We start from the raw sequence: 19,360 nt of genomic DNA on the forward strand, positions 1-19,360 counted from the left end.
TTACGTTAGAGGTTAGAAGAAAATTAATGGCTCCGTCCTTGTTGAACACAATGGTTATTGCCTCTCACCCTCTTTCTTGCCTGCCAGCTACCTATGTTCCCCTAAAATTTAGTTAGTAAACTAATTAGTTAGTGAACCCCCCCTTAATTTCCTGTGGGCTTCCCTTTACTGCCAGAAATTACAGTGACTAGGAATAAGTATAAATTAAATTAAATTATTTAAAATTCCCTATTTTTTTTACTACAAGTTCTACAATGTAATTATAAACAAATAAATAGGACAATCACAGACACCACCCATGTCAGCCTTTAACCTCAGAGCACCGGCAAACAAATTGCACAAACTCTATCCAAACAAAAGCATTTTATCCACAATCAATTGCAGTGTTTCAATTAAATTATATTCTGGTTTAAGTATGTGGGCAGAGAAGTGGATCAGAATGGACTTCATGGCACAGACAGAACCAGAGAGATCCAGAATCACTCCATCAGAGCCTGGGGCTCCCCAGTCCTGTTATTCAGGAGTCATGGCAAGAGCCAGCAAGCTAATTCTAACAGCCCTGGTATTCTTCTACAACGGGCTAGACGTGTGCCCCACATCTGCCTGGACCATGGAGCAGCATATGGTCTGATATGCCAGCAGCAGAGGGCCTGGCCGGACCAGCTGGAACACAACTTCATTGCGACGTAACCAAAGTGCATAGCACACACTTTAAGGGAAATTACTAGGAAATTTCCCTCTCTTTAGCACACTGTGCTGCCCTATGAAATTTTTTTTTCTCTGTGGTATGTATATGACGATTAAAAGTGGCAAGCAATCAAGTGGTGACGGATGGTTCTAAATCCAAACCTCATTTCTAAAAGAAGAGAAAATGTATGCCCAGTGTACGACAAATTAGGGAAGAGTGCTTTGTGATTAAATACTGATCGGTCTGTACTGTGGCGCTCGTTTTCAGGCACTCCATGTAATTCCTGTGTCGGTTCTCCACATCCACGCACCCTTTCACGCCTTAACAGGGGAACAGAGCTGCTCTCTGATGGACCCGAAGCCGACCAGCGCACGACCTGGAAACAGGGCTCAAATATTTATTACAGAAGGAGAAGACCTCGATGGAATTTGGCGACAGGACCGGAATGCCTCTCAGCCTCAAAGAATGAAGGACACCAAATACAAAATTTTCACACTTTGCCAAGAGCTCATATACAAAGAATTTAAATCCACAGTGGCTGAAGAACTGCAGCAATCTTGTTCTCCCATACAAGGCCAGCTATGCACAGGATCAGGTCTTTATCATTTATCTTATCAAAATCACCAAAATCCCTTTTAAAGCCTTACTTCCAGTACTGTGTGTATATGCTTACTAAACAAATTCAAAGGGATTAGCTTGGATTGGTAATGTTAAATGCATTAGTCATTTATTAAAATGGATTCAGGCAGATAGAGCTGACTAAACACATTAAATCCTTAGCAAAAGATAAACATCCAGTTGTAAGGCCTTTACACAGACCAAATTTTACTTCAGTTAATATCCCATATCGGCATAAAACAAATATAAACTGCCCCCAGAAATGCACACATCCCTCACATTCCAACATCTGCCTTTATCATGATATCACTCATATTGTGAACTAGCCCAGTTTACTACAATTTAAGTACCAACTTGTGCATTTAATGTATTTTTCCCAGCACTCTTTTACAACACATATATGCAATATTTAAGTCATAATAATTAGATTTCAGCTTCCACAGGGATCTCATAAAAAGGCAGCTTAATGAATTTGAAACAGTTTGGCTTGCATGCTGGATCAGGTTTCAGTTACTAAGGTCTTTGGATGCATTTCTCACAGTCTTCCCTCACAGCCCTTGATAGTGTCGAAGTGGCCCTTTGCATTGCAGGAAAAAGATGTTACGATTCTCATGAGGAATCTGACCTAAGGAAGGGGGAAACCTTGGCACAGTAGCCCCGCTGCCTCCACAAGTCCAGAACCTGGGCTGTCCTTCAGCACGTGGGATCGCAGAGGCGGTGCTCTCTCTCTGTCAGGGAGGTGGCCGCCGCCAGCACCCCTCTGCTGCAGCTGTGGTCGGAAAGTGTGAGAAGTCGCACAGGCTTTCGAAAGAAGGAGACTTCAGGCTCTTCCGCCAAAGGGAAGAGACTAAAAGGGGGCTGATGTAGAGAAACACCCGCATAGATCACAGACGCAATCCTGAAATGTTTGACTTATGAAATATGCATGAATGAAGCATGTGGTGTTGACTTATTTCATAGGCAACATACCTCTAGGATAAAATGAAGGAACGTTTATGCCTAAACTCTACACCTTACTTTCGGTTAAGCTAAGGTCACTCTCCTGGCTGGATCACGTCTTCGCAGAAGAGCACCTACAATTTTAATTAGCAGGATAATACCCTCTTTGGAGATACAAATGCCACATTTCACATAGTAAAAACTTGGGGAAGTTTAACTCTGGTGGGGGAGGAGAAGAAAAGTCTGTGCCTGGATCAGTCCAGCAGGCTGATGTCTTGTACAGAGCTGACAGGCTTGGACTTGGCATGTAGAATGGTGTCCTACAATATTCAGACCAACAGAGTCAAACTCACTCAATCAATCCTTGCCAAAAGATAAGACCTCCCACCCTTTCTTCAACCATATGTCAAATGCAGCTGTCCATTTTTCATTGGAACCCTAGAGACAACATTTTAGTATGATACAATGAAAGGCTTTTCACTTTCCCTTTCAGGTAAGGCATGACTAAAAGACCACAAACTTCAGCATGCTCCATCTGGTCTTACTGGCTATATTTGTAGAAGATTCAAGTGACGTCTCATTGGTAGGCTCTAATACAATACCCTTTATACAACACCCACTCAACATATTTCCAGTGTATTCCCTAATCCTGCCTAGGACTTAATCTTCAAGCAGTCTGATGCCAGGAGTATTGTTAGCTCAAGGGTGAATGGATTCACATTAACCAGCTGGGAAACTAAGTTACGGTTCAGATATCTAAAAGCAAACAAAAAAAATGTTGGAACTGTTAACTGGCATTCACAAATTGATGTCTTAATGAATTACTGGAATCACTTAAACTTTTAGTTATTCAACATTAATAAATTAAGTTAATTTAGTAAGCTAAATGTGCAACATTTGATCTGACATAAACAATTCCAGAATACTGTCTCTGTTCCAGCTCAAGACCATCAGTGTAATTTCAATTGTAATTGCAAATGCATTTTCAACATAAATTGGATTTATACCAAAACTGAACACATAACCTGATTTAATCCTGGAAAAATTGCTGAAAAACGGAGACAAGCTCCACACCGTGTACACACCTATCCTTCTGGCCATACATCATGGACCGTGACCACCCACAGAAATGAAAGCGAAAGTGCACAGGTTGTGAACTAGATCATGCAAATGTACTAATTTGGTTTTGGGAAATTTAACCACCAACAATATGTGAGCTGTAAATAAAGTATATCACAGCATGCTTCATTTACATACAAGCAGCACATGGACAGTTTTTATGAAGTCCTCATAAGTTCTCCAAATGAGACCCATAGCCCAATAGATAATAAAATATTTTTCTGAAATGTCACTTTCTACTGCTGACAAGTTTGACATTGAAACTAAAAGCATGGATGGTGAACATCATCTCTATGAATTTGTTCCTTCCCATTTATGAATATTTTGCCTACAATGACAGGAGTTGAGCATACAGACCATATGTGTTGAATCTGAATGCACTATTTGTCAGTAGTGAAATCCACACGAGCCCCCCAGAGTGTGTAGCCACTGTTAGCAGTAAAATGTCAGACATTTAGAAAGTAACAGATCTAAGCTTTAACACAGAATGAGAGATATTTTCAAATAAAGGCATGAGCTGCAAGCTCTCTGCTTCAGGGCTAACCCACCTGAGAATGCGTAAATCCCACAGCTTCATCCCATCCGTCACAGCACTGGTGAGGAAGAGGTTGTAAAAGTCAAACCCCTGTGCGCAGAATGACGAACCCTGCAAAACACACAGGAGCAAATTAAGCTTACGGATAGACATGTGTGCCATTTATTAAAGCACCATAGCCCCAGGATGCCATGTATCCTTAAAACCCACCTCTCCAAACCGAACCTATTCATTAACCAGAATCCTCCAAGCTCTCGATATTTAAAAATACAGCCTTAATACTAATTCCATGCTTGGTACGATTGTAAAAAGTTTGTGGAAAAATAAGGAGCAGAGATCCATGTCACACAAGGTTTAAAAGGCTATAACATGGATTTTATCAAAGGCTTCATTTTTAACAGCAGAAAAGGACCCAAAACAAACCCCAAAGCACTCTTCTTAAGAAAAATCAATATCCTATTTTATACCACTCAGCCTAAATGATCTCCATCCATCCATCCATCCATCCATCCATTCATCATCTGCTGCTTATCAGGGGTCAGATCACAAGGGCAGCAGCCTAAGTAGGGATGCCCAGACCTCCCATTCACCAGCGACCTCCACTGGTGGAATACCATGGCATTCCCAGGCCAGCTGAGAGATATAATCTGTCCAATTTGTCCTGGGTCTGCCCCAGGGTCCCCTCTTGGTTGGACATGCCCGAGACACCTCCGTAGAGAGGCATCCAGGAAGCATCCTACATAGATGCCCAAACCAGCTCAACTGACTTCTTTCAATGCAGAGGAGCAGCAGCTCTACTTTGAGCTACTCCCGAATGTCCATGCTCCTCACTCAATCTCAAAGGCTCAGACACCCTGCAAAGAAAACTAATTTCTGCCTCTTGTATCCACCCTCTCATTCTTTTGGTCCATGACTAAAGCTCATGACCATTGCTGAGATCATTAGATCATTAGATCGACTGGTAAATTGAAAGCTTTGCCTTCTGGCTCTGCTTTCACTTTACTACAACAGAATGGTACAGTTTCTGCATTACTGCCAACGCTGCACTGATCTGCTGGTTGATCCCCTTCTTCCCGGATTCCTGAGACAGTAACTCATCCCTCAACAGGTGAGGGGAAGCAACCCTTTTCTGGTCGAGAACCAATCCTCAGACTTGGAGGTACTGATCCTCATCCCAACTACCTGACACTCAGCTATAAACTACCATGCATGCTACAGGTCAGAGCCCATTGAAGTGAACAGGAACACATCATTTGCAAATAGCAGATGCAATCCTGAGGTCACCGAAACAGATTCCCTCTACCCCTTGACTATGCCTAGAAATTCTGTCTAAAATGTTATGAACAGAATCGGTGACAAAAGACATCCCTAGTAAATGACTCTGACTTACTATTGCTGATGCAAACTAAACTCTTGCTCCAGAACCTGATGGCCCACAACAGTTGACCCAGTGCCCCATACTCCTGAAGCACCCCTCGATAGGACCCCTAAGGGATACATTCATATGTCTTTTCCACGACCAAGAAAGAATCTGCATTATTCCTCCTGGACCTGAGGTTTGACCAAAGCATGGATGATCCAATGGAGATCCAGAACATCACCCATTCAGACTAGGGATGCAGGAGACGTTCTGCTTGAGGTTTGAGTTGCAGATCTCCTGGATAGGGGCCTCTGCCAGATGTTCCCAGCACACACTCAGTATACGTTTGGGTCTACCAGGTCTATCCATCATCCTCCTTCGCCATCGGATCCAAATCACCACCAGGTGGTGATCAGTTGACAGCTTGGTTCCTGTCTTCACCCGAGTGTCTAAAACATGTGGCCACAGATTTGACAATATGATTACAAAATTGATCATCTAACTGTGGTTAATCACAAACACCCCTATGTTCGAACATGGTGCTCGTTATACAGAAACTACACACACAATTACCACAGAAATCCAATAACAGAGCACCGCTCAGGTTCAGATCAGGCAGGTCCTTCCTCTGAACCACACCTGCCCAGGTTTCTCTGTTGCTACCCACATAAGTGTTAAAGTTCCCAGAGGGGGAACCATCCAGCACCCCATCCAATGCCTCCAAAAAGATACTCTGAACTGGTGTTCAATATTTACGCACAGACAACAGTCAGAGCCTGTGCCCCAAAACAAAGTCAAAGGAAGGCGACTCTCTCGTTCACCGGGATAAAGTCTGGCATACTGGCACTGAACCGGGGGGGTAATAAGTAGACCATCACTTGCCTAGTGCCTCTCACCATGGATAAATCCAGAGTGGAATATAGTCCAGCCCATCTCCAGGAGTTTGGTTCTAGAGCCCGTGCGTGGAAGTGAGCCTGACTGTATCTAGTCGGTATCTCCCTACCTCCCACACTAGCTCAGGCTCCTTTCACACCAGGGAGGTAACGTTCCATGTGCCTATAGCCAGATTTGGTCATTAAAGACTGTTCCTCCGAGGTTGCTGCCACCCGAACTGCACTGCACCCATTCCCCACGGCTCCTGCTGCAGGTGATGGACCCACAGGAGGGTGGAGACATGTGAGGCTACACCCGGCAGGGCCCCATGGGTGGAAGCTCAGCCACTTGGCACTTGTCCACGAGCTCCCCCCGAGGCCTAAAATTAAGTGTACTAAAGTGAATTTAATGCAATTGTGCAGAATAAAAAAAAAAACAGAAATAAATAAAAGTGTCGGCAGCGCTCCTTCTGACCCCTTGGGGGAGGAATGTGGTGCGGTTCCCTAAAATTTCAGGGACATTGAAAGCAAATTTGAGGTAACCCTGAAGCACAAAGACTTTCCATCATTAAGCAGGACCCCAGAACCGGCAAAGTACAGAGTGGAAACATATTTGTCATTCTTTTCCATCTGTCTGCAACCATGGAAGAAGCTGTATACTAGGGGACTTCTACATTCGATAAAACAGATTTTGTTCCCCTTCTGTTTACCCTGAGCAGACACTAAGCGTCTTAATTTATGACCTTCGCTTATTATAAATTCTTTGATGGTACAGTGATGACTGCGTCATTTGTTTGAGTTTCCTTGGGAGACTGGGACCAAATGAAGCTGAAAGGTTATTTTAATTCGGTTTTCCGAGTAGTACACGGCTTTGAGGATTTCCAGGTGATCTCTGCTCTGTGCAAGATGGAAAGTTTAAAGCGCGGAGGCCTTCCTGTATAGCGGCACACATTATGTCAGGATAAAAAAGAAGCAGGGATTCTTGGAAGATCATGAATTTCACAGTCTGTACCGTCTATGGCTTTCAAAACTGTGAGCAGCACTGTGGTACCTCACTGAACTGTCCTGTCTTGCTCCTTGTTTACCATCTACATGTTGAACTTGCGATCTACAAAAGTTCTCTGATGACTCCTCCATTGTAGGATACGTCAGCAACAGAAATGAGTACTAGTAGAGGACTTGGTCTTATGGTGCAGCTTGTAATCTGCAGCTCAGCATCAGATTACAAGATACAGGAGCTGGTGGTGGACTTCTGGAATAACAAGGAGCCCCTGAAACCAATCACCATCCGGGGGAGGAAGTGGACGTGGTACAGAGCTACAAGTACACAGAGATAAACCTGAAGAGCAGACTGGATTGGGTGGACAATGCAGCAATGCTGGACAGGAAAGGCCAGCGCAAACTCTACTCTCTGAGGAAGGTCCGGTATTTTAATGTGTAGCAAGTTGCTGTATACATGTTCTCAGTCCCTAGTGGCCAGTGTGCTTCTCCACACTGTGGCCTCCTGAGGAATGCTGACGGTTCAAATGATGTCAAATGCCTGAACAAAATTATCAGGAAGGCCAGCTCCATCACAGGACTAACCCTAGACCTGCTGGAGGCAACAGCAGATAGGAGGATGTTTGCAAAATTGGGCAATACTAAGAACAATTCTGCCCATCTGCTTCAGGGGGCGCTATCCTGCAGCCCATTTAGCCGCCGGCTCATTCCACCATGGTATGCTAAAAACACTCCTGGGGGTTGTTCCTGCTTGTTGCCATCAGACACCACAATGTCTCTTCCTGATGTACCCCACCCCCAGCCAAAACACATCGGGAAGCATCTGGTGTTCTAATTCCGCATAATTTATTATTCTTATCTTTTAATATTTATTTATTTCTAGTATCAAAATATTCTGTTTTGAGGATTATATCTGTGTACTTTATAAATCTCTTGTACTAAATTTACTTATTTGCACTATGTTTGCTGTCTTTACACCTTGTCTGATAGCACTATATGTATATTCTTCTGTGCACTCCCCTTGGGATCAATAAAGTCTTAATCTTAATCTTAAACTTAATCATAAAACCTAACATAAACAACTCCCAACCTAAGTTATAGGTATTCTTCCACTAACACAAATTCGGATTAACAAAGTAAGCTACAGCGAGTGCTTAGTTAAGAGGTCTGGTTTAACATTTAACATGGCTTGAAGTGTGATACTTGGTAAATTAAAGGTTCAGATCTGTCTACGTATGCAAGAATTAGACCACAACAAACATCAGCACACATCAAGGATTGTTGGGAATCCTGTAGGAGCCCTCAGGATGATTCTGTAATGATGCATTTTTCTAATCTCACAAGGACCTGCTCTGACACAATGGCCCGCATTGTGGTGAATATAACAAAGTTGGACAGAATCTAACTGGCCTTAGGGCTCCGGAGCATGTCCCCAGTCCCAAACGTTCCAGGGGAGCCTGGACTCCCGGATACAAGCACTGACCTGTGTGCGTGATCCCTGCAGCCATTCTGACAATCAGCTTACCCAGTTACACCACGGCAGCTACACTTTAAGTAGGAATGCAGATTTAAAATGCGGCAAATCGGGAAAGCAGAAGAATAAACCCCCCTCATGGCTCAGCATTCCTGTATTCCCAACTGGTAATGGTATATCAACATCCATTCTCAGTGCTGTGAATGTGACTGAACCACATGTTAGTCACAGCACATACACTCTTAGTCACAAGGCGTGTGGCATATAATAAATCCAATGTAAAACCTGCTGAATTCATTCGACAGTTTTATGGTGGTTTAAATAGTGTGTGTAACCTACAAGATTGTGCAGTCCATTAAATAACTATCCATCCATTAAACAAATATACAATCACCACAAGGGTTGACTTTTTCCCATTCCAGTCTCGTTAAGCAGCAGATAAAGACTACAGCAAAAATTAGGCCCACGGTGTTTATGGTAATATTTGTTCAGCAGAAGCAACAAGTCAGGCAGAAACCCAGATGCAACAGTGGAGGACTGCAATTACGTGGCCTTCCAGAATGTTCCAGTCTCATGTGCTTTCGTCAAGGTGCAAGAAGTGACATTAATAGCTACTCGGGGGGAAATAACAAATAATCGTAATAATACGATTCATGTGAATGATTTATATACATCATAAACTGACCTGTCATATTGTAGACTAGAGCTGGCCAATTAATCAATTTTTTATTTCAAATTATGATTTTGGCTTCTAACAATTATGAAAACAAAATAATTGACATTAAACTCTGCTAAACTGTATCAGCATTACTGTACATCTACCACTGTAGTTATACTTTTTTTCCTCTTTCCTTTTCATATGGGGTGAGTAATGAGGGGAGGTGGGAGTAATAGAGAATATGGCGATTCGATAGAGTGTTGAGCATGGGGTAGGGATTAATAAGTATGTACATACTTCCTCCTACTCCATCTCAGACTTTTTTTTTCTTTCATTTTATGTTATTGAGATTTTGTTTATTTTGTCTGTAGCACACGTGTGTATAGGCAGGTACACGTGTATAAATGAATGTGAATATATTGGTTGTTGTATATGTTCTAAATAAAAGGTCATCATCATAATCATCATCATCAAACAATCATTGTGTGGCATTTTGTTTTACAATGATGCTCCCGTTTTGTCCAAATCCAGCACACCCCTTTCCAGGCCCTTTTCATTTCTTTTACAGTTCAGGGAAATCTACTGCTTTTTAAAAGTTCAGTAAATGTATGATATTTCCAAAGTCAATGAGTAATATGTATAAAAAATCATGATATCAATATTGACAAAAATAATTGTGATTATGATTTTTGCCTTAAATGGAGTAGCCCTAATGCAGACGTTAAAAAGTAAGGCCGGTTACATGGACTTGAGTTCCATTTTAAAGCAAACCTCCCTGGTTTCACATTTCCCTCTCTTGTTTGGCCCTACACTCCCACACCGGTTAAAGCAGGATGGCAGGATCGCATGTCCGTCGGCTTCCTGTTCCGCTTTGATGTGAATATAGTAGCTTGAGGCACAAAGACAAGAGGCAGAGAGAAAGAACTTTGCCCATATGACAGGCACGTCCTCAGTGTTACAAGAAACTATAAACACTACGCAGAAAGCAGACAGGGAGAAGGTCCTGACTATAGTTCACCTACATCATGCAATATGACAAGTAAAAATACAGTGGACAAGCCTCAAATATACTGAATCTTCACTGCCAATAAAGCCGATAGATAGAACTATGTAAATGATCTGAAACAAAAAAAACAGGCAAGACATGACATAAGTGTCTAGGGTTTTTCCTTTATCTTCCATGAAGTATCACCATGTGAGTTTACTCTTATCACTGGGCAGAAGACATGGGGAAACATACCAGTGGTTTCTCTCTATGGGTGAGGTAGTGACATTGTGGAAAATGTGATGCTGAGCTTTTCAGTGGAAAATACTTCCCAGCAGGAAATGTGAACTTGGGCTCTGGTCCATTTCTTTTAGTTTTTAATTTTTCATTCTCATTTTATCTCCCCCTCTCCCCCTTCTGTTGCTGATCCTCCTCACATCCACGTGTTCCCGGGGAGAAAGACGTGACATTGTGGAGAAGCTGAACTCAGAGAACAGGCTGGATGTTGGCAGGTTTCTGCCGCTGTCCCTGTTTCAGTCAGATCTTCACTAATCCCCTCTGATACTTCTGGGAGAATGACCGCATAATCTGTTTAGGAGATGGACTACTGTAATGGGCTGTGGAAAAAAAAGGGTGTGCCCCACGACGCACCGAAGGATTTACTTTAAACACCAAAAAACTCTTGAAAACAAACAAAAGAATCATCATCTTTTCGACCCCCTTTTCTATAATCATTGGGGTGAGTGTACAAAGAGCAGTAATGGAGGGAAATCAAGAAGATGTCCCAGATTGGAATCTCCCCGTAGAGGATTTCTTTGGACTAAGTTGTAAAAGTTCTGGCTCAGGACAACGGGCCCCATACAGAGGACCCTGTCTATTTTCCAGTGGTAAATTGATTCAAACTGCAGACACAATCTTGGGGAACTCTGAGAGTTTCTGGGCAAGCAGAGAACTGCTTTCGACTTGAAAGGCTACAGGGAAACCACAACATGAACAGGAAATTTGTCTTTTACATTGAGAAGAGATTAACTTTCTTTTGTTCCATAGAGCCCTGTGTTACATACGAAGGGGCATTAGACAATGTGCAAATGCACAGAGTAAAAAAAACTGACAACCTCTCCCCCCTCCCCCAAAAAACTCCCCACACTACTATTAATATTAATATGAATAATTATTAATAATAAACCAATTACACCGATGTAAAATCTGCCCTTGATTGGATGCAGCAGCTAGAGCACAGGGTGAGAATCACACAGTATCTGGTGCTCCAGTTCTACGAGGAATCCATTTTCACAGACCTTTTTCTAATAGGTGGGGGCACACTGGCCTCACATCTCCAAGAATGGGGGTTCGAATCCCACCTCTGCTCTTTGTGTGTAGCGTATGAAGTGCCCCTGCCTTGTTCCCAATACTGCGTATGATTCCAGCAGCCAGGATAAAGGGTTGAAAGATGGACGTAACAATATATGTTCAGATGTTTTGTTTGCATTCCAAACTGAATTTAATCAATCAGTAAAGCAAAACAAAATACTGAATTAAAAGATGAAAAGAGACGGCTAAGCCTTTTGAGGACACCACTGGATTTAATGGATGCAGACCATTTTACCTCTTCTGGAAGGATGCCACAATCAGGGAAATTTGGTGGACATATGCTTAAGCACAGGTGTCAAGGCTTTGAGCAAAATCTGTCATCACAGAGCTACAAGCCAGCCCAGACCTCAACCCTGATATCTCCATTACAACAGTACACGCAATACTTCACATTCTTGTTTTTCTTTCCAGTCTGATATAAATGACAGAAGACCCTGCAAATGTATTGTTTTCAATAAACGTTCTCGACTGACTTTTTTTCCCAGCCCTACGAGCACCATCTGACAGCTGAAGTTGGAGGACTGGGTGGTGTTAAGGTACTAGAATACTTGTCTACACCTACACAATTTTGCAAAACCACTTATTTGATGCAGAGCTGTGGTGCGGCTGGAGTCTATTCCAGAATATTCCAGCACGGGACATCCTGGAAGGTCACATACTTTCTTAGAACTGCAATAGGAAGCCAGTGTACTCAGACTAAATCCATGAGGCCAGATAATGAAATCCACAGCCCCAGAGGTATGAGACCACAGTGATGCCCATGGAGCTCATGCTACCCCTCACCTTGATATTTTGCATCTTTTATGAGGCTGATTTGTCATCTTCAGTAAGATAAGAACAAATATATTAGTGATTTCGACACTGGACCTCCCTTTCCTTTCCAGCTTCACGCCCCCAACACCATGCCACACATCCTTGGATTATCTTTAAACAAACAGCATCGCCTTTGTTCCCCCAAACAAAAAGGCCGTCTCCTAAGCAACATTTCTTACATCCTTTTATCTAGGAATGTTTGGCATGAGAGGAGCAGGCCAGAGTGAGTTCGGTGCAGCCTTACCTTGTTCTGTGCTACATGATGGACGGCTCTGGTGTGGGAGGCAGGTATGCGGGCGGAGGGGCGGCCCACGTTCAAGTCGAATACCTCCACGGAATGGTCGCAGCCTCCCACCAGCACCACATCTGAAATATCGACTAAGGAAAACTGGTTCACCGCCTTTGTGCTACGATGTCAACGGTAAACAAAGGCTGCTAACATATATCAACCACCACTATTATTAAAACTATAAATATCACTGACACTTAAAAATGCTGATCATAGCTGTATTATGAATGGTGTGTTTCAGGTTTCTCGCAGCAGTTGCGGTGCCATTTGAGGTTCTTCATTGTTGCTAGCCCCTTCCTTGGAGCTGGTATTGCTCAATTTTCACTTCAATTGAAGCCGGTGGATCTGCCATGGTATCCTTGGAGATCTTTCTGAGTGTGCGTTTTTCTGTGCAATGCTCAGTGGGGTTGGGGGCATACTTGAAACATTAGCATTGCAAAGGGATGTAAATCGATCCAGCGTATGTTTCGTGGACATGGCAATTTTCGGGCATAAGGTGATACGCTAAAATTTCCAGAGATGGAAAACGTAGCAGATCTTGGGTTCCAGTCATTTAAACATAACAACCACCCCAAGTCCATCCTTTCACCCCCCCACCCATACATATTTTTGTCCTAAGACCCAAAATATAGGGGCATTTTATATGCTTGTGGAATGATTTTAGACTGTTTGGAGACTGATGTTAACAGCACATTCAAGTAGACTAATTTATGTAGTCATCATAAACTACAGTGACTGACTGAGTTTATGTATTGCTTTAGAGAATAGAATTTCTATTTTTTTTTGTTTTTTAATTCCTCAAGTCAATGAGTGACAGAATCTCTGTTCAAGAAAAAATGTACTGTGGTAGAAAAATTTAGAATATAACAAGAATAAAACGCCTTGCTTATCCATCTAAGCAAAACACACTATAAGCTACAGAACCCTACTACCTTCTACGTCAATGATACACCCATCTCAAGCCTATCCCAGGGCATGATAGAGGGGGTACCCTAAATGGGAGCCAGTATATTATACACACAAAACTCACTCACATGTTTTAGTGTCACCAATTCAAATCACATGTTTTTGGACTACAGGAGGAAACCACTTGGAGGAGACCCACGGAACATTGGAGACCATGGACAGAACATAGAAAGAACATGGGGAGAACATGCAAACTCCTCGCAATGCCTACCTCTGGAAATACGAATCCCCAGAGAGTTACCATTTAAAACCAATAACAGTGCTTTGAACTACATGAAAAGATACCTGTATATATACATTTACCCATCAAAGGGATGAACAATCACGTCAATAGTCAGACATAGCATAACCATATTGACCATAAATGGAAGCTGATTCACGCGTGCCTTTATAAATATGTGCAAATTGAAGCGTTCGTGTCTTAGCATGAGGCTGCACATAACCCAAAACACTTCCACCCACTCACTGACATGCTCCAACATGAGAGACGTGTTTACCGCAAACACAGCAATGCACCAGAGACTATTATACCAGTCACGAAGCGAAGCAGACCAGTGACCCGATGCGGGGAGTGGAAACTTGCAAATATCTAATTTAAATTTTCCACAACTGCCATAGCCAAGTTTCTTACCTCATGAGAGAACAGACCCCACCGAACAAAGTGATAGGGTCCAGAAGATTTACTACTAAATAAATGTGATGTGCATCTTAAACTAGGGTCAGAATGAAGACATTACTTAGAGTTAAACACTCTGGCTGAGTTGAAGCGAGGAACAGCAGCAACCCCACCAAGGAGACACCTGATCTTCTCATTTAGCAGAGGTATTAGTGTGACAGAGGAATGTTGGAAGGCACATCAAGTAAAAAAATAATAATAACCTGATAGTTCTGTCATCTTCTACTTGGCTACTTTGCTGATTTGCAAATGAAAGGCAACAGACCTGTATAATTAGAATCCCAGCATTAACAGTGCAGAATTTGGTGACTGTCACTTCAGAAGGCATTCCACAGACAGCCAAGTTTGCACTGTGCACAGATAACCTTGTTATTGAGTTATAAGGATAGATTTCCAGATGAACATACCACTGCAAAACTTCTTCTGCACTGAATAGCAAACTTCTGAAATAAGAATAATGGCATGGTCTCATTCAAGCCAGACACGGAAGTGGTTCTGTTGGTAGTCAAACTAACACTGCAGTGTCTATAGATGTCTGTGACTAGCATTTGCACTATGACCAGACAACATCTATGTAGCACTCAAAGCAAGAGCCAGATGACAGAAGCTGAACTGCTTAGAAACAAGAGAAACCTGCCTTGGTCCTGAGACATATTAAAGCAAGCAATTCAAAGTGTCTTGTCACAGACATTACATGATATTCTATTGAATCTTGGGACGCTTAAGCAGGAGCAGTTGGAGCACTTTTGTAGAGGGCAGTGTAGAACTTCCAGCTTAATGTAAGTCTAACTGTAAGAGCTGAAGGGGGTCATTTCCAGTGAAGATTTCTGACATGTGGAGCAGATTGAGGCCACATTCAGCAGTAGGATACAGGAGAAAAACTCGTTCACAGCAGAAGCACAGGTTATGTCAGTCCCGGAGCTCGTCTCAAGCTTTGCTGCCAATTTGACCAGATTCCTTTTCTGGTACCTGATTGGGGCACAATGTGTGGCATTAGTGAAGAAAGGGATAAGGAGTTGACATGTAAATGTAATGCAAATGTAAATGCAAAAATGTAAATGAAAACAGAAAAAATACTGCACAAAAGAGCAGAAAGTAAGTGCTGACGTAAAATGGATCCAGTACAGCTTCCTAACCTCAACTGATCCTTCACCCCTGGCCACACCTGGAAGGGGGACTGTTTTCCTGATCACAAGAACTGGACTGTATGCCCCCCTCCTGAAGACAAATCACCAACTAAACTACTTCCCCATGGTAGCTCGCTCACTTTCCAGACTAAAGCCATGCCATTAATTGATGGCTGTGACTCTTCACGACTAATGGGGGAGTGGTGTTTTCACAATTACTGGAGTCCATCTGGAAGCAGTTGCTCAAGGGGACAACCTTAAGCCTGCAGCTTCAGTTACCCGAGCTCCAGTCAAGTTCCTCACCTACTAGTGATCAACGTGCGGGTCATTGAAAGACGTCAGAATGTCATTGCTCCTGTTACTGTTTTCCTTTCAGATAAACATAGTGAGCTCTGGCGAGCCGGCAGTGGCCCGCTCCACCACGGTGGTCTTCTAAAAGGACTTTTACACTGCGAGCTGGAAACAGCGGCCGCTTTGTTTGTTCATTCATAAACCGGAGCGGTGAGCGGAACATCTTGTATAACCGCAGCAGTGTTCATATTTGCCCCCCAGGAATTTGCACATAGTGCAGTTTATATTATACCAGGAAATTATTCAGAATTATATTTTTACCCTCTCACTGAGTTTATAAGACAGAAGAAACCATCTCTAACTAAACAAGCACTTTAAAACAGTTGTATAATTTTATTCAAATTAATTTTCGCTTGATCATTTGAGCATAATTATTAGACTTAAAAAATGCGCGCACGTACGTGTGCACACAGACACACACATACACAAATGCACCTACGCAGCCTATCAAACCCACACGAACATTGTTTAAAAAACAATACAAGTATTTGAGACTTTAGTAGAGAAAGATCACAACTGGTAGCTACCTTCTGATGTCATCACAGGCTACATCCAGGTGATAAAGGTATAGATGCAAGGTGGGGCCTGAAGCCAGGAGGAGGAACTTGTCCAGGTAGAAGAACTGTGCAGACCTGACTGGCTTGGGAAATCTGTCTCTGGCCTGAAAGACGATGAGAAATGAATGGTGGCTTTGGACTCATGAAGAACAGTGGTGAAGAACATGTGTGGCACAGGCATCAACAGGTTTTCGGTACGCCTCCTGACAGAGGGAACAAGTAGACTGTAACACCTAATATTAGAAGCCAGCATTCAAATCTGCAATCACTGGTTTCTCCAAAAGTTCCTAAAAGCACACATAAGATGAAAAGCTTTGCATATTTTATACATGACATAACCTTTGATGACTTGAATTCGTGAATAGAAATCTGAATGTGGGCAGGGCCAATTTGCAAATGCTAGCACGCTAATTCCATAATTTCCATGTGGAAAATAGGGCTCATGAAAGATAATACTCTGGCACGGTTTTAATCATTGCCGTCGGCCTTATGAAAGCTACAGGTCAGGTGGTCATGGTCGTGGAGCTGAAGGGGGTAGCTCCAGGCCTTCGCGCTGCGGCACACTGCACAGTCAAGCGGCCATAATAGGACATATCAGATGTATGCACCAGTGAGCTGACCTGCAGCAGAGCGGTTTGGAGCGACACGCGGCGAGCCTATTTCTCAAATTGCCTGTGAGAGGGCTTGGTTTAAAATAAGGAAACTATATTTTCTTTTCCTTTACTCCTTTCTGTTTTGCCTTATGGACTGCCACAACCCAGAGGTCTCGTTCGTACGAAAACTGATACTTCAATGTAAAGCAATGGTTGTTAGTGCTGGCAGAAGACAGTCATCCACCTTGGCTGGAAAACCAGAGAGAGAATGGCTTCACTGAAAACCAGCAAGGAAGGGGGGTAGACTTCCCCCTGGTCTGAGCTACTGGATAACATACAGACTAACAGGCTGCTGCCATTGTGGTCTGTAACTATGGGATGTCTCCATCATTGAATACCAGGCTGAAAGAGTCTTTTTAAAAGACTTTCTATAAAGAAAAGAGATTTTTTTCTTATGAAACTTACCATAAGGAGACATCTTTGTATTGTTCTGATGAACATTCCTGTGTATTTCTCTGCAGCTTAAAATTGCTTTTGCCATTTAAATTTTACACAGAGTACAGTGGAGTAGCTATAGCAAGTAGTGCCATATTTCTCCGGGGACCGGTAACGTTTCCAGCCTGGTCCAACTAAACACCCTTTTAAATTCTCATTCTCAGAAATAAATACATACATATAGTAAATCAATGAAAAGATGGCCCCTTCCCAAGTGGTATGACCCTGCTTCATGTATCCATCTCGGTGCAAAGGTGGTGCCCCCCTTCGTAAAGTGAAAAAAAAAACTAGATGGTATAAACCAGCTTTGTGTTAAACTAAACTGTAGGGATGGGCAATAACACTGTTTTTCTTTTCAGTTTGATCCAAGGCTGATATCACCAATACTGATCTCAGTACCAATCTTGATACTGATATTCAGGGCCTAATCCTAACAATTACACATACAATTTTTGCTAAGCCATTGGGATGCTATTAGATTGATTTACCAAGTGTGTGAACCCCTTACCCTTTCTTCCCCTTATGGGCAGCCCTGCCCATTAGTAGCTGATGTCATGTTCCCTATAATAATACGGTCAGGTAAAAACTGAGACCTTTATGCTAGAATTGATTTTCAAAATGAAAATTTCATATGGAAAGACTTGATATTTCAGTACTGCTCCCCATATTCTTATTGAACTGCATTTTGTGATGGACAGCAAGCTGAAAAGGACAGAGAATGCTGATGCTGAGAAGGCAAGGATAAGGCAAAAAATGCCGCTGAAGAAGGATGCAGAAAAATGCATGAAAATTTCAGCCTTATTTAGACCAGGTACGGAAAGTTGTAGTCTACTAACTATACAACACTGCCTTGGGTCACGACTTCAGTAGCAGTAGGTAAGAGCAAAATAGCCTGCTAGCGAGCACATGTGATTGGCCCTACAATATGTCATATGGCCCTGGGTTTGTAGTGTTATTAACATGCTGTTCCTAACCAAAAAAAAAAAACAAATCTCATTCCAAAGCTTTGATGCAAAATCACGTCTATAAAAAATGACATTCTTACGTCTTTGGACACTGGAGGTCTTTAAAGAGATAACAGAGATCAGTGACTTGCTAAGGAGGCTACTCTTATTTGAAGTAGGCATAATCTTTGTTTGGTATTCTTAAGTTTTCAGACAGCACAATATCACTACTGATTATCATTTTAATAAGTACAATTTCAGTTGATTTAGAAATCATGTAATTGCCAGGGGAGGACTTACCATAAGGCGAGGGTAGACAGCCACCTGGGGCACCCAAAAACTAGAGGCTTTGTTAAGATAGAATTTCCAGAAGTTACATCTATGGATATAAGATTCAGTATATGAACAAGAGGTTGGGACACACCTCTTAATCATTGAATTGAAGTGTATCATTCAGACCCATTTCCACAGCTGTATATAATCAAGCACCTAGCCATGCAGTTATGTTTGCGAACATTAGCGAAAGAATAAGTCGTTCTGAAGAGCTCGTGAATTGAACTGCAGAGTAACAAACTTCCTCTTAAATTAACCCCAGCACAAAAAAACTGTGCACCAGGTGCTTCATGGAATGGGCATCCATGGCTGAGCAGCTGCATGCACGCCTCACATCGCCAAACACAATGCCAAGTGTTGGATGGAGTGGTGTAGAGCACGCCACCACTGGACTCTGGAAATGTGTTTTGTAGAGTGATGAATCACACTTCTCTCGCTGGCAGCCTGATGGATGAGTACGGGGTTGGCGGATGCCAGGAGAACATTGCCTGCCTGACTGTTTTGTGCCATCTGTAAAGTTTGGTGGAGGAGGGATGGGGTTGTTTTTCAGGGGATGGGCTAGGCCCCTTTGTTCCAGTGGAGGGAACTGCTAATGCTT

The 19,360-nt window shown here is 42.6% G+C and overlaps 1 protein-coding gene across 1 annotated transcript in view; it reads right to left on the reverse strand.

The window, feature by feature from the left end:
- wdr27 (WD repeat domain 27) overlaps window positions 1–19,360 on the reverse strand; it is an 85,366-nt gene that overhangs the window by 40,910 nt on the left and 25,096 nt on the right. Inside the window, exons 19-22 of the mRNA XM_049007890.1 lie at window positions 16,368–16,501; window positions 15,234–15,331; window positions 12,676–12,797; window positions 3,913–4,010 (exon numbers count right to left, since the gene is read on the reverse strand). Coding sequence (XP_048863847.1) covers window positions 3,913–4,010; window positions 12,676–12,797; window positions 15,234–15,331; window positions 16,368–16,501 — 452 coding nt within the window. The remainder of the gene's footprint in view (window positions 1–3,912; window positions 4,011–12,675; window positions 12,798–15,233; window positions 15,332–16,367; window positions 16,502–19,360) is intronic.

The sequence above is a fragment of the Brienomyrus brachyistius genome, chromosome 3 (assembly GCF_023856365.1).
Source record: "Brienomyrus brachyistius isolate T26 chromosome 3, BBRACH_0.4, whole genome shotgun sequence".
Lineage (NCBI taxonomy): Eukaryota > Metazoa > Chordata > Actinopteri > Osteoglossiformes > Mormyridae > Brienomyrus > Brienomyrus brachyistius.